The sequence below is a fragment of the Zophobas morio genome, unplaced genomic scaffold, assembly GCF_036711695.1.
Source record: "Zophobas morio isolate AGI-343-1 ecotype UQ-CSIRO unplaced genomic scaffold, CSIRO_AGI_Zmor_V1 ptg000024l, whole genome shotgun sequence".
NCBI classification, from domain to species: Eukaryota; Metazoa; Arthropoda; class Insecta; order Coleoptera; family Tenebrionidae; genus Zophobas; species Zophobas morio.
In genome coordinates, this window is record NW_026972129.1 from 1,994,485 (window position 1) to 2,017,515 (window position 23,031).

General features: G+C 33.8%; 1 protein-coding gene across 1 annotated transcript in view; it reads right to left on the minus strand.

The window, feature by feature from the left end:
* The window catches only part of LOC135135490 (protein cycle), a 101,350-nt gene extending 80,283 nt beyond the window's left edge, over positions 1 to 21,067 (minus strand). Inside the window, exons 1-2 of the mRNA XM_064064553.1 lie at positions 20,832 to 21,067; positions 20,647 to 20,766 (exon numbers count right to left, since the gene is read on the minus strand). Of these exons, the coding sequence (XP_063920623.1) occupies positions 20,647 to 20,766; positions 20,832 to 21,001 (290 nt within the window). The 5' untranslated portion in view covers positions 21,002 to 21,067. The remainder of the gene's footprint in view (positions 1 to 20,646; positions 20,767 to 20,831) is intronic.
* Between the last annotated feature and the right edge of the window lie 1,964 nt (positions 21,068 to 23,031).

Sequence of the window (23,031 nt, forward strand, 5' to 3'; positions counted from 1 at the left end):
CAGTTGTTTAATGATTTAATTAATATACAAATGCCCTATCGCAATTTATTTAAATAATTAAGTAATTATTCGATTTTGTAGTTAGTAGTTTTTTGTTTTTTGTTTATTTATCACGCTCGTAGTATCAATATGGTTTAGAAGGTGTTGCATTTAATTAAGGATTTACCGAATTAATTTTTAGTCTTTTTGCATGCTGATTTTTCTAGGAATAAGTTTATTAATTAAAAATGTGGGTTATGTTCATAGATTTTAAGAGTTTTATTAGTGAAATATAATTGCGTAGCGCTTTAGAAGATAGTTTTGCATGTTGTTTTGTTTTTTTGTGTTATGTGTGTGAATTTATTTTATGCATTATTTTTCTGTTGATTATTTACACATTTACTCGATTATTCTTTTGAAATGCTTGTAATGCTTTCTTTTAATATACGTATAAAAATGTTATAAATATTTAATTATTACTTCTTCCCCTACATGCAGTTTAGCTCTTCCATTTCCAAGGAAATGGGCCTACACCCAAATAAATAATTTTGTTAGTGTCCAAAAGCTCGGTCGCGGTCAAAACTATTTGGGCACGACAATGGATTGAAGCAATCATCCAGAGCTTGGTATAAAAAGGTTGATGATTGTTTAACTAGTTTAGGGTACAAAAAATTTGAATTAGAACCTTGTTTATTCATAAAAAGAAAGGGAAATCATCTTACTGTTATTGCGTTATATGTAGTCGATTTTTTTGTATTTTCAAATGATGTACATGAGTTAGATTTTATAAAAGTTGAGTTAGGGCGTCAGTTTAAAATGAAGGATTTAGGTCAAGTTAAATCTTGTCTTGGTATGAGAGTAAATATTAATAGAGACAAAGGAACTGTTACTTTAGATCAGGAGCGTTATATAGATCAAGTATTAAGAAAATTTAATATGTCGAATTGTAAACCTGTAAATACTCCAATTGAAAGTAAGTTAAGTTTAGATAGAACAGATGGTGTTTGTAATACTGATTTTCCTTATCAAAGACTCGTTGGTAGTTTGATGTATTTAGCAATTTTGACAAAACCTGATATTGCTTATGCTGTAAGTTTTCTCAGCCAATTTAATAACTGCTACACTGAAACTCATTGGAAATATGCAAAACGAGTTCTGCGATATTTCCAAAAGACTAAAAACTATGGCTTACAGTTTGTGAAGGAAAATGCAGAATTGCATGGTTTTGTAGATGCCGATTGGGCAGGAAATAGCTGGGACAGAAAGTCCTATACGGGATATTGTTTTAGAATAGGTGATTCTGCAATTTCCTGGGAAAGTAAGAAACAGGCGACTGTTGCTTTATCGAGTGCGGAGGCCGAATACATGGGCCTTTGTGAGGCTGCTAAGGAGGCCATATATTTAAGGAACCTGTTCGCTGGAATAACTGGAAATGAACCAGTTTGTGTAACTTTGTTTAATGATAGTCAGAGCGCACAAAAATTATCCTTAAATGAAGGTTTGCATAAACGTTCTAAACATATAGATATAAAGCACCATTTCATAAGAGAAGCTGTAGAAAATAAGTTAGTAAGAACTGAGTACTTACAAACCAATGACATGCCTGCGGACTTGTTAACGAAGGGATTAGCCCCAGTAAAACATTATAAATTTTTAAATGAACTAGGCATAATAAGTATTTTGTCAAGTGGGGGTGTTGTATAGATTGACAAAATAAATCGTTCTTATTCTACATTTAGGGATTTTGTTGTTTTTTGGTAGTTGTATGTGCAGCGCCACCTTTTATAATTTTAATAAGTTTTTCCTTCTTGCAAAAATACACACGTGATGCAGTTAGCCGATAGTGATGTAGCCATATAGCTGTGTGTGTATTAATAATAAAGTTAAGTTGTTGTTGTGCCAGAAGCGTTTTATTACAAGACTATACGTGTCCTTGCAAAAATGTTGATGACGTCATCGCAATTTTTTTTAAATTGCCCCGTTGCAAAAATGTAATGAGAAAAAAACATAATATGCATGCAGTCGGCATGTTTCCGACAGCGAGGGAAGTACTGTCTGAACTCTTTAGACCAATTTTTTACTGGTATTGTCGCTTATTTCGTTTATTTGTTTATTATAATCAGATGCTATTTTTCTTTGTGGTGGAAAATTTTTAACAAAGTTTTTAACTTATGAAATACATTTCTTGTATTTCATGATAAACTTTCTACCTTTTGCAAAAAAGCAAATGTAGAATACAAATTTATGTCCAAAGATAATTCTTGGACAGTCGAAAAATAGAAAGTTAATGTTGGAGGTCAGAGTGTAGAGAGTTAGGCAGTGTTAAATACCAATTTTTACCTGATATTTTGAGAATATTTCAATTGCTTTGACTATTTTCTAGGATTTTATTTTTTGTTTTCTAATAGTAAAAAATTCTTAATGCAAGAACATTTACCATTAAGAAGTAACAAAGAAAATACCTTAAACATTCTATGATTTAGGTACCTACTCTAATAAGGATACCTTTTTGTTACGGTACGTAATGAAACTCACTTCCACTGCACAAAAAACATTAAACGACACAGTTTAAGATGAGGGATTTGGCATAAAACCCGACAGTTATCCTACAAAAGGCAAATAAAAGTGTATATAAAATTGGTTATTCTGTCATTTCAGTACCACGTGTTCGTTGTACGTAGCTTGCGCGGTGATTGTTTGCATATCTTGTCCTTTGCCAGGGGCCTCACGCACATTGTGTTAAGTCCGCGTTTTACCTACAAGAGGCAAATTATTTTGTTGCAGTTTTCGTAACGGGCGGTATATGATACGGTCAAAAAGCGGGGTTAGTTGTCTTACATTCCCAACTGTTCCGCTGCTACATTAATGGACCACATTAGGCGAGTGGTCAGATCGAGCTCGGAGATATGGACCAACGAACTTAGGTCTTCCAGAGTGTCCCCATGTGTTCATCAAATAGTTAACCACAGCCGCTTTTTTCGAGAACCAACAACAGGGGTCTGTACTAATTAGTCGAAGAGTACTGGGGACGATGAAAAGGTGTATCAGGAGGTTGGGTATCAAGAGTTCCCCCTTTTTGCCGGAGCATTAGACCAATTGGGAGCGCTATTGCGCTTCAGTTGACGAACTATTTTAAAGTTTCATTCACCACACTGATGAAATATACCTAGACTTCCCTAAACTTTTTAGTGTTTTCCTTCGGATTTTTTTTCAGGGGAAAGACGCAAAAACCGCATTGTCTGATACGACTGCAGGTCTTCAGAGGCCATTTGTGATGTTTTCTGAAATTTCCGTTAAAATCGGCGTTGGTACCCTTAATGTACGCGTCTATTTCGTTAAATGTCCAAATCGAACATTTAGGAACTTACAGGTGTTCCTTGTATTGATGTGAATGTGACATTTTTGTCAAAAAAAGACAATAGCGGCAGTTCTCAAAATGTGGGGACTGATTTTTAATGCGTTTTTGTAAAAAACTATTGATCTTTAAAAAACGTTACTAACATTTTTTGTTGTTCTCTGCTTTAGGTGCCTGCCTCCAAATTTTGGTGCAAGCGTTGCCTAACACCCTGCACAATATTACATTATTACAAAACTAGTAATACAGGGCATTACACGAATGAATACGAGCCTGCAATAATTAAAAATGCAACCCAAAATACAATTGAAAAGTCACGTGAGTCGAAAAACAGTGGCCGCCGCAGTAGGTGTTAGTGTAGCCTCTATCAACAGGATTTTGAAAGTCAACAAATTTCATCTCTACCACCTGACCGTAGTGCAAGAATTAAAGCCGACAGATTAATCTCGTTTAAATCTCGTTTAATAATAATATTAATAATAATAATAATAATAATAATATTTATTTGTCCAACAGGTTAACATAATGAACCTAATTAGAGGACAAAAACTAACTAACTAATTTATAATTATGCAATCAAATAAACATTAATAATGGCAATAAAAGAAAAGAAAATTAGATGAGGATACCAAAAAGGAGTAAAAATTACATTATTTCAAAATAAACACGTCTTCAAAGAGGTTGTCGGCGCAACGGCACATTGTTGTAACTGGAGCACGGCGGAGCACGTTGGTGCGAGCTCTTGTGGTTCGGAAAGTAGTTGCGTGCCTAGATGAGATTCGCGGTATGTTAAAATTGACACAAAAAAGTAAATCGGCGCAATCAATCTTGTTATTAACAAGTTTAACTAAAAAATTTGCACATAAATTATCCCGCCGCATTAAAAGTGACGACATTTTATGACGTTGTATAAGACCACCCATATCTGTACCCCTTTGGGGATAAATGCCATCCAACTTGAAGGAGAGAAACTTCAGAAATTTCTTATGAATTCGTTCAATTAAAGCATGATGACATAAATACAAAGGATACCAAATTAGACAGCCGTACTCTAACAGATTAGGGACAACTATCAGCTCTTTGCAATTTCTTGATGTTAATAAAAAATCTTTTTGAAGTTTCAAATCAATTGATGTTTTTTGTCAAAAGTTAACAAAAGTTAAAATTGCCCACTATGTGTATTTCTAAAAAAAGAATTTATAAAACTTAAAAAAATATCCATGTCAGCTTAGGTGGTGTATTTTGGGTTGCATTTCCAATTCAGTCGGGCTCGTACCACAGTAGAGATAACAATCAGTAGAGACAGCTCGTGTCGGCGCCTTTGTTCTTTCTGACCCGAATTTTAAGCCGTCATGGGTGGTCGTTGCCTAAACTATTCCTAGATGTCGCCACCCAATTTAAAAAGTATCACTTCATTTACAATTTCAAAAATTGATTCGTGTACGCAATTTATTGCAAACTGTGTAGTTTTAAGGTGGTCTTCTGCATCGTGGTGACTTATTCTTCTTCATCAAAACGACGACCTACATTTAACTTTAAAATTTCTTCCATATCAGGCTCGCAGTTTTGATTACCTGTGTTCGTTTCATCAAAATAATCTTGTATGATTAATTTTCTAAAAGCCATTTGAAATTGATTAGATGTGGGGTTAATAGAATTTCCATTTTGTTTCCTAATCCATCCAAAACAGTTTTCTAGTGCGTCTTATTAATATATAGTCAAACCCATTTTACCTAACAACTTAACCCGTAAGCGTAATATCATATAAAGTAAAATTTTTATTAAAAAAAAATTATTACAAAAAAAATGCATATTTGTCGGCCCACATAAAGTGCAGGTAATTGGTATGGGTCGACGCAGGTAAGAATAATTAAGGAATTCATGAAACCGGAAGTCCATAGGGATTAAGCGAAAAAGGATATTTGACAAAATGTACGGCTTGGGTCATTTTTATCCACGCGCGACTGCTTATGGGTTAAGCAACGTTTCAAAATAAAACTCAAGATTGTGTAGGTCAAAAAATATATATATACATGATGAATAAAAAAATTGTTTATTGAGAGAAGGTCTGCTTATATAATTTTTTGTTACGTGTAGTTTGTTTCTTATTATTTTTATATTTAATTTTACCACAACAACGGAATCATATATAATAAATTTTTATTATTTATTTCATAACCACCGTTGTTGTCCGTTTGCGACGACTTTTTAAACAAAAAGTGTGTTATGTTTACTATCTTTTCCAAGAATTCCAAACACGATGGAGAGAATAAGGCGCACAACAGGGATCCTGTATGAAAATTCATCGGACAAAGATTTTACCTTTTATTGTGAAAATTACATTTTTACACTATTTGTACAATTCTACCGGAAAAGCAGTCTTAAACAAGCAAAACCGGCAAAAATATTGTAACAAAACTGCCAAATTTCAAATATTTTAGACGTCAGTTGGGCGCCCTCATTCGGTCATAATGCGAACGACCACCCACGAAAACGGGTCACGAAAAACGGCGAGCTGTCTCTACTGATTGTTATCCCTACTGTGCTCGTACTCATTCGTATAATACCCTGTATAGTGAAAATTATTTTTCACTTTTTCAAAAGAAAATAATCAATACAAATAAAATTATTGTGGACGTTAACGCCCTAACAGAAACTTTTGCAAGATTAGTATTATTAGCTAAACCTAAAATTATTTTTTTACAAAAAATGACGAATCTTTAAACGCATCGAGTACAGCATCTGGGTACAGGTAAATACAACATGCATATCGCTGCAGTTTACATGTAGAGACTAAAATAATCCCTCCCTCCTTTGCAGTTTCGCCGGACACAGGATGATGCGTGACTCACACTTCTTCGTCGACGCGGATAAGTAAATTTGTAAAACCCCAACCTACACACAAGTACTACGAATCAAAATCAACTGCACTTCTGCGCACTCTGCTGGACTCATGTAAAGTATTCCAAGAGCTATAAGGTTATATGACCATCATAAAAATAGTTAAGCGCAAATTAATACCCCCTTTGTGTAGTTCGCACTAAGCTTACCGGTTGGCAATAAATCGTCTTCTAAACATTTCTTGCTTACTGCCCATTCACAATGGACATAAGACATAAGAACGAGCGCATAACATAATTTACGTTTTTGGTTTGTGTCTGGCTTATGCTTATCTACGTTCACAGTGGACAGAGTGAACTCTGTAAGAATTGTTAAACTGCGCAAACGCAGAACGGAATAACTCCCGGCTAAAGATAGAAACGGCTAACCTCAAACTGAGTCAATCAAAATATCTAACCTACAATTTCATACGATATTCGAACTTGACAACTCGCAGTACAGAACAAACTCGCAGTGTGAAGCTTTGATAATAATTTATATGTATAATATAATCAAAGGTGTGAAGTGCCAAGTGCCAACTGTCAAAGGGAATTCAATAGCAGCATTCAAAAGTCCCTAGATTTTAACATAATTTTGACATAATTCGTGCACAAAGTTGAATTTGTTTCAACTTTGTGTACGCACACAAGGATTACATAAAACGTTCATAAGCATAAGAATTATGTTCGTCCACTGTGAACACGGGTACACGTTTTCCATCGTTTCAACTTTATGTATTTATGTAAGCTTTATGTACTTGTTATGCCTTATGTCCATTGTGAATGGGCAGTAACATAATTTACGTTTTTGGTCTGTGTCTGGCTTATGCTTACCTACGTTCACAGTGGACAGAGTGAACTCTGTAAGAATTGTTAAACTGCGCAAACGCAGAACGGAATAACTCCTGGCTAAACATAGAAACGGCTAACCTCAAACTGAGTCAATCAAAATATCTAACCTACAATTTCATACGATATTCGAACTTGACAACTCGCAGTACAGAACAGACTCGCAGTGTGAAGCTTTATTATAATTTATATAATATAATCAAAGGTGTGAAGTGCCAAGTGCCAACTGTCAAAGGGAATTCAATAGCAGCATTCAAAAGTCCCTAGATTTTAACATAATTTTGACATAATTCGTGCACAAAGTTGAACTTGTTTCAACTTTGTGTACACACACAAGGATTACATAAAACATTCATAAGCATAAGAATTACGTTCGTCCACTGTGAACAGGGGTACACGTTTTCCATCGTTTCAACTTTATGTATTTATGTAAGCTTTATGTACTTGTTATGCCTTATGTCCATTGTGAATGGGCAGTTAGATTTAGATATTTAGTGAAAGCCGCCCCTGAACGAAACGACAACAGCCTGTCGAGTTGCAGTGGACACGTTATTTACGAGCCTAAAATGTTTTCTATTGTAAACAACGTAACTTTGACACAATGGGATAATTTTATGATGGGCAGGTAACCTCATAGCTCTTGGACTACTATACTTGTGAATGGTTTGTAGGCGGCAACATAAAATGGCCTTCTCGACAAATACAAAATTCCCAACAATTACACACGTCTCGTGGCACTTACCATAGTTTAAACCCTGAAATGACACCAGCTTTGTCTGATCTGTCCAGTGGCGGCTCGTCAGATGAGGCAAGTGAGGCGGCGCCTCACAGCATATATCTTAAGAACAGATTGACTTAATTTATAATTAAAAAAGAGTTTTCAATGCATTTTTAGTTACAAAAATATGTTGAAATGGGAAATCTGTACATAATTTTTTATTTTTTACGTTTCCTGCTGACATTTTCCGTTGAATACCGTACGATTTATGCCCCTAGTTCTTTAACTGAAGCAGCCAGAACGTCGGTTCACTTCAGCCAGCGAAGCCCAATCACAGACACGGATTTCCATGGCTCAGCTCCTATACTCGCTCGGAACTGCGGCGATATCTTCGGTGCTTCTCGGCCAATTTCGGCGTACTCATTAAACCATTTTTCCATTTATTTTACAGAACGGTAGGGTTGCGGGGTGCGTAGGTAATTAGCATGAACGTGAATAAAAACCCACGTGTTGGTGTTTTGTGTTATTGTCTCTTTCATAAGTACAGGCGAGTGAAAAATAAATCCCGAGTACGATATCGTCATGTTGCTTCTTGAAACGCCGTTCTCACGGCGAACCGAGCTAGAACGTCGACAAATTTTGCTAAATATCGAGCAGTCAAAACAGTTAATTCATTTAACTCCCATTGATAAGCGACAGAATCGTCAGTACTCCAAGTCTTTTAAATCAACTTGGTACCTACGAAACAATAAATGGCTCTGCAGTAATATTTACACATCCCGGGATATAACGATTTCAAGAATTTCCTCCGAAGTGCAAAGTTACATGAAAGTTCCAAAGTACACATTAAAAATTTCATTGGCTTAAAACATTTAGAAAAGAACACAACAACTATTCCCGAATCCCTCCAAGAAAGTGCTACTTTCAACAAAATTTTGACTTGTAAAAACATTGTTGATTCAATGTGTTATGGGTGTTATTATTATTATTATTATTATTAATAAGACCCACCACTGACCCGGAAATGACCGGCATTCAGGCAAGACTTCTATCATTACGGGTACTAAGACCAAGTAATGATATGCATTGATTAGATTAACAGAACAACTTTCGAGATTCTAGAATTACAGCATACAAATTAGTCTGCTATTATTCTCTAATCTCACCCCATCCCCAAAAGTCTAGCCTAACTACCGACCATTTATCCGCGCATCACATGGAAAGTGACCTACACTACTCTGACCTACTGGTGCTAATCTAATCTGATTGACATGATCAGACTGTTCAAGAAACTTACGAACAATATGACATGTTCCTAACAAAACAGCTTTTTGAATTTTGACAATTATTGAATCATTCAAATGCAAAGACTTTAAATTCTCAACTAAGCTATTTGGAACTACACCTACATTAGAGATAACTAGGGGTAGAATTGAAATTTTTTTAAGATTCAACATGGATTTCATTTCTATCGATAATTGTAGATATTTTGAAATCTTGGTGTCGTATGTTTGAATAATGTTGTTTGTGTTAGGAATAGCAATGTCAATGAGAATGGCTTCGTTTGTGTGTTTTTTGATAAGTATGATGTCTGGTCTGTTAGCTGTAATGTTTAAGTCTGTAAGTATTGTACGATCCCAGTATAATTTGTATTTGTTATTTTCAAGGAACGGAGATGGAATGTAAGTGTAATAGGGTGTCGTATCTTCGATTAAATTCATAAGTGTTGCTAATTCTTTGTGAATGATTTTGGCTGCGTTGTCGTGTCTAGCTTTGTAATCAGTTTGTGCTAGGATGCTGCAAGAAGAGATTATGTGCTGGATCGTTTCAGGTTTTGCTTTGCAGAGGCGACAGCAGTCGTTTTTTATGTTCGGATCTTTGATGATGTATTTTCTATAATTCTTGGTATTGATTACTTGGTCTTGAATAGCAAACACAAATCCTTCTGTTTCGGCATACAAACTTGATTTTTTTAACCAAATCAATGACATCTTCTTATTGACATGATTTTCTTCTAAGTCTTTGTAGAATTTTCCATGTAGTTGTTTTTGTTTTAGCACACTTATTATTTTATCTATTGTGTGGGGGGTGTGGATTTCTTCGGTGTTCGACAGATTTAAGGGTGTGTGGTTCAAATCTGCTCTTGTGATGGTGCGAAACATTTCATTTCTTTCCGCTCGTTTCAAGAAATACTTCTTCAAATCTGAGATTTGTCTCTGATATAAGTTTTCTAAGTTCTGGAAACCCCTTCCTCCATTCTGTCTTGGTAATGAGAATCTTTCAATCGACGATTTTGGGTGATGCCTTCTATACTGTGTGAAGATTTTCCTTGTTGCGATGTTTAAATTTTCAAGATCAGTTTTGGACCATTTAATGACTCCAAAAGAATATGTTAGCAGTGGAACGCAGAATGTATTTACTGCTTTCATTAAATTTTTTCCATTTAACTGTGTCTTCAATATTAATTTTAATCTCGCTACGTATTGATCTTTCAACTGTGTTTTCGTTTTGGTATGATTGATGTGGGAGGATTGACAGAAACCCAGATATTTGTATGTATCGTTTCGTTCTTGGGCTTCAATTATTTCCTTATTCTGTGTTATATGTGGTACTTGGTGAAACACGCCTTTTCTGATTGCTTGGGTCTTACATTTCTCAATACCAAAGGACATACCAATATCACCGGAAAATTGTTCAGTCAGATTTAATAGGTTTGTTAACTGATTTTGTGTACTTGCATATATTTTTATGTCATCCATATACAGCAAGTGACTTATTCTGTTTTCTCTTTGTTTGTTAATTCTTATATTGAACCCATAATTGCAGCTGTTCAGGATATCGGAGAGGGGATTTATTGCTAAGCAGAACCATAACGGGCTAAGAGAATCGCCTTGAAAAATTCCTCTTCGGATCATTATTGGGTCTGACTGAATTGTTTGTTCATTTAAGGTTATTTGGAGGGTGGTCTTCCAAAATTCCATGGAACATTTGAGAAAAGTGCAGATTTTAGTATCAATCTTGTATAATTCCAGAATTTTGCATAGCCAGGAATGAGGGACAGAATCGTAAGCTTTCTTATAATCAATAAAAGCAGTATATATGTTTCGGTTTTCTTTTCTAGCTTGTTCACAGATGATGGAATCTATGATTAATTGCTCTTTGCAGCCAAAGGATCCTTTAATACATCCTTTCTGTTCTTCATTAATGATGTCAGAGTTAAAACAGTGTTGATATATTTTTTGTGTAATGCATGAGGTTAATATTTTATAGATTGTCGGTAAACATGTGATAGGTCTGTATTTTGATGGATTTTTTGTGTCGTTATCTTTAGGTTTTAAGTATGTTACACCATGACATAAGAATGTTGGAAAAGAGGATGGGTCAAGAAGGAACTGATTTAAGTGATGTAGTAAATGAACATGTACACAATTTAATTTTTTTATCCAAAAATTATGGATTTTGTCTGGTCCTGGTGATTTCCAGTTGTGTGTCTTATTGATGGTATTTATTAATTCGGCAAGTGTTATCTGATGATCATTCATTGGTGTAACTGTGGATAGTTTATTATATATATGAGGAATCCATTTGGCAGATTGGTTAAATTCAAATTCTTGAGACCAAAGTTTTGACCAAAATGTTGTTACATCTTGTGAACTTGGTAGTTCACCGGATAATTGAGTTTTGCTTGAATTAGTTAAATGTTGATAGAATAGTTTTTCGTTGTTTAAAAATTTAGTGTTATGAATTTTTCTGAGATGTGATTGTTTGTATCTTTTAAGTCTTTTGCTATATAAGGAAAGCTTTTGTAATAGTGTATCTTTAATTTCGGATAGTGTTGTGTTGTACTCATCTTAATCAGTTTGATGAAAATTATTGTTGGTCAGTATCGAATGCATACATGTCATGATGTGTGGTGTTTTAACTCCTCTAAGGTACTGTGTTATTTGACCCAGTTGTTTTCTAATGTTATTAATTTTATAATTTAACCGTGTTTCCCAATGAGGGGTGGAGGGTATGCGATTGTTGTTTGTATTTATTATGTTATCTTTACATGTGTTAATTTGAATACAAGTTAAAGCTGCACAGTAGATAATTGTATGAAGTTTTTCAAAAGAGATCGAGTTTGTGAGATATTTTGGTAAAATGAAGGAGTTCATTATTTCTACAATTGCCAGAAACTTTTTAGAATAACACTGGCGGGGAAGTGATTGTCTATCATTTGGTTTTAATTTAGAACATGTTTCGAAAGTTAATTTAAATTGGTCTTCAATTTCATTTTGGAAATTAATGTGAAATTTAAAATTTTTGTTTACAGTTTTGATTAATGTGTCTTCTGTGTTGTAGTACGTGTTTTGTAGATTATCTGTGATGTTAATTTGGTTTTGGATTGTTCTTGATGAATTGTTAAGTGATTTGTCAGTTAATGTGTTGGTAATTTGTGTTACGGTTGTGATCTTATTTTGAGGTGTTTTGTTTAATAAATCTTAATAATAATATTTAAGACCCACCACTGACCCGGAAATGACCGGCATTCAGGCAAGACTTCTATTATTACGGGTACTAAGACCAAGTAATGATATGCATTGATTAGATTAACAGAACAACTTTCGAGATTCTAGAATTACAGCATACAAATTAGTCTGCTATTATTCTCTAATCTCACCCCATCCCCAAAAGTCCAGCGTAACTACCGACCATTTATCCGCGCATCACATGAAAAGTGACCTACACTACTCTGACCTACTGGTGCTAATCTAATCTGACTGACATGATCAGACTGTTCAAGAAACTTACGAACAATATGACATGTTCCTAACAAAACAGCTTTTTGAATTTTGACAATTATTGAATCATTCAAATGCAAAGACTTTAAATTCTCAACTAAGCTATTTGGAACTACACCTACATTAGAGATAACTAGGGGTAGAATTGAAATTTTTTTAAGATTCAACATGGATTTCATTTCTATCGATAATTGTAGATATTTTGAAATTTTGGTGTTGTATGTTTGAATAATGTTGTTTGTGTTAGGAATAGCAATGTCAATGAGAATGGCTTCGTTCGTGTGTTTTTTGATAAGTATGATGTCTGGTCTGTTAGCTGTAATGTTTAAGTCTGTAAGTATTGTGCGATCCCAGTATAATTTGTATTTGTTATTTTCAAGGAATGGAGACGGAATGTAAGTGTAATAGGGTGTCGTATCTTCGATTAAGTTCATAAGTGTTGCTAATTCTTTGTGAATGATTTTGGCTGCGTTGTCGTGTCTAGCTTTGTAATCAGTTTGTGCTAGGATGCTGCAAGAAGAGATTATGTGCTGGATCGTTTCAGGTTTTGCTTTGCATAGGCGACAGCTGTCGTTTTTTATGTTCGGATCTTTGATGATGTATTTTCTATAATTCTTGGTATTGATTACTTGGTCTTGAATAGCAAACACAATTCCTTCTGTTTCGGCATACAAACTTGATTTTTTTAACCAAATCAATGACATCTTCTTATTGACATGATTTTCTTCTAAGTCTTTGTAGAATTTTCCATGTAGTTGTTTTTGTTTTAGCCCACTTATTATTTTATCTATTGTGTGGGGGGTGTGGATTTCTTCGGTGTTCGATAGATTTAAGGGTGTGTGGTTCAAATCTGCTCTTGTGATGGTGCGAAACATTTCATTTCTTTCCGCTCGTTTCAAGAAATACTTCTTCAAATCTGAGATTTGTCTCTGATATAAGTTTTCTAAGTTCTGGAAACCCCTTCCTCCATTCTGTCTTGGTAATGAGAATCTTTCAATCGACGATTTTGGGTGATGCCTTCTATACTGTGTGAAGATTTTCCTTGTTGCGATGTTTAAATTTTCAAGATCAGTTTTGGACCATTTAATGACTCCAAAAGAATATGTTAGCAGTGGAACGCAGAATGTATTTACTGCTTTCATTAAATTTTTTCCATTTAACTGTGTCTTCAATATTAATTTTAATCTCGCTACGTATTGATCTTTCAACTGTGTTTTCGTTTTGGTATGATTGATGTGGGAGGATTGACAGAAACCCAGATATTTGTATGTATCGTTTCGTTCTTGGGCTTCAATTATTTCCTTATTCTGTGTTATATGTGGTACTTGGTGAAACACGCCTTTTCTGATTGCTTGGGTCTTACATTTCTCAATACCAAAGGACATACCAATATCACCGGAAAATTAATTAAAAAAAAAAAAAAAAATTAATTATTAATATTATTATTAATAATATTATTAATATTATTATTAGGACCTACCACTGACCCGGGAATGACCGGTATTCAGGCAAGACTTCTATCATTACTAACTAGAAGACCAAGTAATATTACTATTATTGTCAAACTTCTATCATCGCCTCACCACATCAGACAGTCACGAGCCGCCACTGCCAGGTATGATATTGCGCAGGTACGGAGTGGGAGAGTGACGTCACTCAGAGAGTAAACACAGGCATTTCGCGCGTATTTTGGGACGTTTTTCTGTATTCCACGTGCCTTTTAGAAAGTTAGGGGGTGCACGTTATTTTATAATGGTTTTATAAAGTTACAACGATGCCTTGTGCCGTTTTTGGGTGTAATAGCGATAATCAATCAAAACATTTTCGGAACGACATAAAATTTTATTCGTTTCCAAGGGACAATGTTACAAGACAATTATTATGGGTTATTTCTTGTTGTCGTTCGGACTCTTTTACAGTAAAAAATGAAAGGTTGAGAAAACATAACAGGGAATCGAGCGATGGGTTCGATTACAATAATTCCTTAGTTTACGCTTAAAAATTAAGAAATCTTGTCACAAAAAATTGGTCCAAGTTTGTTTCCCTTGCTCCTGAAACAAATCCCGCTTCTTTGAAAAATCATAAAATTAGATTTTGCGATTTTTGTTTTGTGATAACATTTATAAAGTAGAAACCAATGGCGTAAATAACATCCGCCCCTGCTCCTGTACCGCGGACGTACAAAGTGCAAGATATATCGTGGTCCGTACGAGTGCGGACGATGGAAAATATATACATTTAAACGAGATAACGAACGGGAAAGGGAACTCGTATTAGTAATTACATGGTTAATTTTTCGTATTTATGTCTATACTTCGAAAGAAGTATAGACATAAATATAGTCGAATCGACTATACTCACGTACAAGCATCAACGACCGCATCAAAGAAAACGAACTTCGACTGATTTTTTCTACTTAAAACAGAGAAGTAGACTGATTAATACAGCAAAACATGTCCAGCATTTTCGAATGGGTGCACCCTTAGAGGCGTCCGTCATCGTTTCTCTGTCATAGTGAACTTTTCTACCTACGATGGGTACCTGTGCCTGTTTAGATTAGTACCTAATAGATTTTTCCGCATTCGTGTTAGCGTGTTGACCAGCCCACTTAAGTTTAGGTTTCTGTGTTGTTGTTTGCGATTTAAAAAAATAAATTTAAAAACCACCCCCTTCTGAAGTGTACATGTTACGCTACTGACTGACAGTCCGTTGTCAGATTCTGATAACTCACCATGTTGAACTTAAAATAAAACATCTCTAACAACCCTTGTCCTTCAATACTGGGTAATATCAATCTGACGCTCAATTATTTATTTATGTTTATATATTGAAAGTCACGTGGAAATTAATTTAATTTCTCAAAACACAGAACTAATAACATTATTAATTAAACCACAATCAACAATATGTTCGGAATATTATGATCTTTATTTTATCATCTATACTTATATTATAAAGCTGAAGAGTTTGTTTGGTTGAACGCGCTAATCTCAGAAACTACTGGTTCGAATTCAAAAAATCTTCTTGTGTTGGATAGTCCATTTATCGAGGAAGGCTATAAGCTATACAACATCACGCTACAATCAATAGGAACGGAGCAGCATTGAAAAATATCGGAAAACGGGAACATTATTCCTCCTTTGACAGCTTCCGTTGCTTACGCTGCTTAAGCGGTTAAAGTTACGTAAAACTCATGTATGATGCAATTGTTCCCCTCTAAAAGTTCTAAAAAAAAAAATCCGCGACAGCATATGTCTATCTTTTAAGGTCGACTCAGTATAACCTTTTTTATGGTAATGAAATTTGTTCTAAAATAATTTAATATATCTAATATAAAATTCTCGTGTCACAGTGTTTGTAATCAAACTCCTCCCAAACGGCTTGAGCGATTTTTATGAAATTTTTGTGTATACAGGCTGACTGCGAAATACATGCAAAAAAAAAATGGGGAATAGGTCACAATATGATTATGTCACTGGCATTTTTTGCATGTATTTCGCAGTCAGCCTGTATAGGAACAATATTTCTACTATAAATTGAAATTTTCTGTGAAACTTGGTATTAATGTTCTTCAACATAAATAATGAAACCCGTATTTAAGCATTTTCTAAAATTTAACCCCTAAGGGGGTGAAATGTGGAGGCTAATTTTGTATGGGAAAATATTTCTGTTGTATATTATATTTACATTTTTACGGGAAACTTGATATTAATGCTCTTCAACACAAATAATGAAACATGTATCTGAGCATTTTCTGAGATTCAACCCCTAAGGGGATGAAAAGTAGTGGCTAACTTTATATGGGAAAATTATTGCTATTGTAAATTTTTGACGTGGAATTTAGTATCAATGCAGAATGAAACACGTATTTAAGCATTTTCCGAGATTCAACCCTTAAGGGGGTAAAAAGTTCTGGTTAAGTTTTTATGGGAACAGTATTTCTATTCTATGAAACCCGTATTTAAGCATTTTCCATAACCCCTAAGGGAGTAAAATGTAGAGGCTAAGTTTTCATGTGAAAAATATTTCTATTGTAAATTTAAATTTTTACGTGAAACTTGATATTAAATTAATGCTCTTTGATACAAAGAATGAAACCCGTATTTAAGCATTTTCCATAACCCCTAGGGGAGTGAAATGTGGAGGCTAAGTTTTCATGGGAAAATATTTCTATTGTAAATTTAAATATTAACGTGAAACTTGATATTAATGCTCTTCAATACAAATAACGAAACACGTGTTTAAGCATTTTCCGAGATTCAACACCTAAAGGGGTGAAATGTTGTTGCAAAGTTTGTATGCGAAAATATTTCTACTGTAAATTTAAATTTTTACTGGGAACTTGGTATTAATACTCTTCAACACAAATAATGAAACACAGAAAATATTTCAGATTGTTTCGAGATTCTACCCCTAAGAAGATGAAAGGGGGTGACAACGTTTTTATGAGCAAACATATTTTTATGTCGATTTTTCCTGGAAATTGTGTTAATGACCTTCAACACATTTTCTACTTGAAGGTTGGTAATAATGCTCTTCAACACAACGAATCATCTACGCGAGCGAAGGCGCGGGCGAAAAGCTAGTATGGACATAAATACTCAAAATTAACCATGTAATTACTAATAGGAGTTCACTTTCCCGTTAGTTATCTCGTTTAAATATATTGCCCTTCGTTCGCACTTGTGCGGACCACGGTATATCTTGCAATTTGTGCCTCCGCGGTGCAGAAATATTTTTGTGGAGTAATTGTGATTAAAACTGGATGCGGATTCGTAAACTACAAGTGTAGGGGTGTAAAATTTTGTAAAATTTAAAAAATATTTATTGAACAGATACACAGACAGACAGACGAAAACGGAAGGAACATTACTGGTAGGGATGGTTAGACAAAGTTTGGTTAGCGTTTTTCTATTTACAAGATATTCATAATGCAGATATAAAATTTGACAACAATTGCTTCAGTAGTTTCCCCTTGTGATTTATCAGTCCATTAATATTTTTTTGAAACTGCTTATACAGGGTGACTCAAAAAAAAGAATGAGACAATTTTTGTTACTGATTAAAACAGGAACTGCAAAACTGAAATCCTGCACATGTTTTAAAGTTACCCTGAACATACTACATTTTTCATCAAAATATATCTCTTTATTATCCTCCCCCTTCAAAATTTGTTACGTAACCTCAAAATTTTAACCGAATAAATCCTTTCAACAATGTGCAAAAGATGATGAGTGTATATTTAGAACTGTTTATACAGCGTGGGAAATTTCAAAATATCTTATTGGCTACGTGTAAATGTATCGTAAATATTCAGTCCTTAATAAAAAGGATGTTCCTAAATACATAGGAAGGGGTTACAAGATAATGTAAACTTAAAAGTCTGTCTTTAATTGCCTCTTACTTGGCGTTGTGACTTACAGATTAAATTTAGGAAAGCTTAGAGAGTCGACACTCTCATAAAATTTTGTTATCGGATTATGAGGGGTTTAAAAGGACGGGCTCCATTGGTTACTTGTTATAGATTTGGGTGGACTAGAAAAATGGCTAAGTTTATTTGACCACAAGAAATATTCTGTCCCTGTTTACTCATTTATTAAGATATTTTACTTCTGTAATGCACAATGGATTTTTTAATACAATTTCTACTAATGTATCTCTTAGAAAATTTAAAATTGATCCATCAATAGCGAAAACCAGATAATCTCATACTCATCATCATCACAATTTTAGCACGATGTAGTTTTTTTTTGACAATAAAATTTAAAAAACGGAAAAGCAGTCTGGGTAGGAGTTTTTTACGCTCATTTCAATGTGAAATTTATTACAATCGGACGTATACTTTTGGCAAAAACTTGTGCAGAAGTTTATATAAATTTTCCTACGCTGGAATATGCTTTAGCTCACCCTTAAAATGATGAAGAGCTTAGGTATATTATGGTTAAGTATACCTGGTTTGTTAACAAATTCTGTGCTAAATTCGTTTTCCCTACTGGGTTCTTTGTTGGGACGAACCAGATATAATAATCCCAGCAGGCCAGGTAAACGATTCGTAGAAAAAAACAAAATAATATTTTTGAGTATTTGGGCTAAAAGCAATTGCAAAAAGTAATTGTAAAAGTGACTGAATTACTCAAAAAAAGTAATTCGTTGCAATTACTCATTACATTTTTTGAAAAGTAATGCATTACAATTACTCATTACATACTTGAAAAGAAATTGAATTACAGTAATGAATTATTTGTAATTGAATTACTTCCAACCACTGCTGTAGTATTATACTGCACCTATTTAAATTGATGTATGAGTACTCGCTAAAATTTTGACAACGTGATCAAAAAACTTTTATATGGGGAAACAAAACTAGAAACTTATTCATATGATGTTTTTTTACCTGTTTAACAATCGGCACATACATTAATTTTAGTTCATAGGGATCACCATAAAAAAAAATCTCAACGTTATATTTGATAATTTATCGTAGCTGTGTTTGTTTGACTGTATTTTAGGGGAAAAGTAAACATAAGCATACTTATAACAATTACATCTGGGTACTAAGATATTCTTTTATATTATAATGGGCATTTTTTAATAAAAAATGTTTTTAATTTAGTTTTATATATCTTAAATTTCCTAATTTTAGTTGCATTGGTAGAGCGTAATATATTTTTAATGCTGAAAATAAAACATTTTCAGCATTAAAAGAGGAAAAGTGGTCCAAGGTTTCTTCGATCATTTTTTTTATTTAAATAACATTCATTCAAAAAATTGTGAGAGACGTATCAATTTTGGGGGGAAGGACAAACTGATAAATTTTGTTAAACGATTTACCATGCTTCCGATAATTCGATAATTTTAAAACATTTGTAAGATTTCAAAGCATTCGGTTTTGTAATTTCAAAGTTAAAGTGTAAAATTAGTTGTAAAATTTTGATTTTTTTTTTCAGAAAAACTCAACATAGTCTAATAAACCTCAAGTGCAGGAACATGTTATTTTTATAAAATTAAAATAACATTTACTATTGTAAAATTGGGATGACTAGACAAATTTTGTTTAGCGTTCCACAATAAACACAATTTATGCCTCTAAAATTTGACAACAACCGGTTCAGTAGTTCTGCCGACTATCTGTCTAATAAAAATCGACATAGGCAATAGACAGACACACAAGAAAAGACCTGACAGACAGACAGACAGATAAACAAACAGTCAAAGCAGACGGACCTATGTTTTCGTACTCTGTGGCTCATAAAACGTTGAGAAACATGAAAGTAGCCATTCACTCGATGGACCCTATTACAATACTTACTTAACATACTCTCTGGAAGTAAAAAATATATATAAATCTCAGAAAACAATTTTGAAAAGAGCCGATACTATCCAAATCTGAAGCCTCGATTTAGTAACATTAAATAATTAAATAGCTATTATTGAAAAATGCCATCTTTTATGCATTGTATCTGCAGTAAATGTTTGAGAAGTTTCGTGTTAAGAATTATATTGGTAATTTTTTGATTTATTTTAAAGAAAACTCATAATGTTCACTTACCGTTTATGCTAAGTTGCGAAAGAATAATAAGTTAATGAAAGCCAGTAATTTTAACGCCAGATGTAGAACAATGCCAAGACCGTGTCCTTTAACCACTAAAGATCGAGAGGAAATCATATAAAATCTCGTTAAACAGTTTGTTAGTGTATAAAGAACTCTTACAAGTGACCTTTAAGTTTCTAACTGTTTAGTATGACTTTAATTAACAGTTAATCAAATACCTACGTATTTTACGTTTATAAAGCACAATTGCTTTGGGAAAATCTTGCCAATCAAATATCACTGACTTGCCACATGGGAATTGTTAACAGCATTGATGAGGATTCACCTATAATTGAGTTGCTCTATTTTCTGTCAACAAGAATTCGCACCTTACTCATAGACTAACTTTAATGTTACGTGTACCGAAATTTTGAAGTTTAAAATAAGAATGAACCCTGGGAAATTAATTGGCTCATCATATTTATATAACCATGCGAAATAATGTTTATCGTTAACAAATAAGTCAAATAACAATTTTATTAAATACTTACTGATAAGATATTTTTCGTTTGCGACTTGCAGGGACGACAGTGCTATCAACAGTTTGGAGTTCCATTAAATTGTTTGAATTCTCAATTTCTTGATGAGATGTGCTCGAACTACAAGGATTGCTAAAAAATATAAAAGAACGTGTTCATTAGAAGTGTGTCTATTCTTTTTTAATAGAAGTACTTACTCAGATATGTTCGATATGTCATAATAAGTTGCTGAATTATACTGTTGTATGCTTTGTTGATCAATGACAGGTTTTAATTCTTGAAGCGTAATGAAATCACTATCGTCATCAGGAACTTGTAAAAGTCGCGAATATGGTATCTCTTGAACAGAAAAATTTCTGGCGACCATAATCACGCGCGGACAATGTGCAAATGCCTAGATAACACGGAAGAGTAGTTTAAGGAAATAGTAGGCTTGCGGTGCAACAGGTGACTGTGAAATGTTGGAAAGTTCTTTCTCACTCGCTTATTTAAACGTTGTTTCATTGGCAGTAATATTTGAATTTCAAATAACGCATGCTTAGTGCTTCCATTTTCCTTCAGGAATGAGTAAATTCTTTAAGTTCATATGTTGGTGATGGTTAGCGTATTGATAAATTTTTAAGGTTTAAAAACGATTTACCTATAATTTTAATTCAGATTGAGATATCTGTACCTTCATATTATCTTGCTTTCCATGTATTTCAAAAATTATAAATAAGCATGTTAAGTAATTATTGATATTTTATTATTAATAACTAAAATGTTTTATTCAAATAATTACCCCTCTTTTATTTTAATAAATTAACGTTTGTAAATTTTAAACTACTAGTAAAAATATTGGACAACAACAAATACTTAAATCAACAGTTTTTTTTTTTAATTTATTAATTATTTGCCCTAAGATTATATCCAACTTCACTAAGTATTTTTTCCACCATTTTTAATAATAGGCCTGATACGAGTATAACAAACACCAACCGAAATCAAGTTAAGATTTTCACAACATGCTTATGTTGGGCACAGGATATTTGCACTCGTGTCCAATCATAAACAGGGCATAAGATTTTTCTTTATCTGCTAAAACGAATAAGTGCACTCGGGCTATTAAATATGAATACCGATTTTTGGAGGTGACTTCACTGCGGGTAATGCGCTTAGGATGATTTATTGTTTAACTCCGCTGTAAATGTGTCTATCAGGACTATTTAAAAAAGTTTACACATTTTTCGAGTACGGCACCGATTCCCTCGCATGTAAAGAAACCTTGATGTATCCGACGTTCATTGCAGTTTGTGGTTATATCTTTGGTAAAAGCCCTTAAGAGGATTAGAGATTAGTGAAGTCACCTCTAAATATCGGTAGCCAAGGCTTTTCGCTCATTAGCACTCAACCCTATCTATAACTTTATATACTTTAATAACAGGAAAATTCCTAATCTTTGTTTTTGATACTTAAAACGAGTGCCAATGAAAAAAAAAATGCACAATTTACAGTTCCTACACTACATCAGTACCTAGTAAAATTTTACAACCGCTACTTTGTGGGATTGTCGGACAATGCAGGGGGATAATGACACCAATAAAAGGAGCGTTCCGCCAGTGTATAGTGGGCTAGAAACATCCAGGGTTGCATTAAATTTGTGATTTATGGTTTTGTGGGTCCAACATTCATGGTTAACTTTGAAATATCTATAAAATTTTATTAGGTTGATGTAGAGTAGGAACTGTACAATTGTATTTACAATGGAGAAAAAGGAAGGAAGATAGTTTGAAAAATTGGTCGAAAGTTATTTTCACAGAGCTTCCCTCGCTCCTGAAGTATAGTGGTCCAACTCTGACTCTGTATGGCACTGCAATCTCAATTACCGCAAGTATTAGGAACTCTTTTAAAAATGTAAATAGCCGTGCCACAAATCATCTTAGAGGTTTACGAGCACATACGGTCCTGTGTAGTGTAGACAGTCGGTCCCTTGATGGTTTATGACCGCTGGATTACTTACGGCAGAGGCCTATTGTGGAACACTTAACTCCTTTACAATAGGATACAGTCATAAAAACGAACCAGCAGTTGCATACCCAAAAAATATGAATGTAATGATAAATTACAAGAAGAAACTCATCATATTTTGTACATTTTAGATAGGATTTATTCGGCAAACTTTTGAGCTGACGTCATCAATTTTTTGGAGGGGATAAGTAAATATATTTATTTTGATTAAAATTTTTTTATGCTCATCATAACTGTAAACCATCTGCAAGATTTCAAAGCATTCGCAACGATAAGTATAAAAATCCATTTCAGAACTCCCTTCGTCTAAGCCATAAATTGACCCAAGTAAAGAACAAATTTTTACTTCCCGAACATAATCTAAGGAAGTATTGTAATTGGACAATCCAG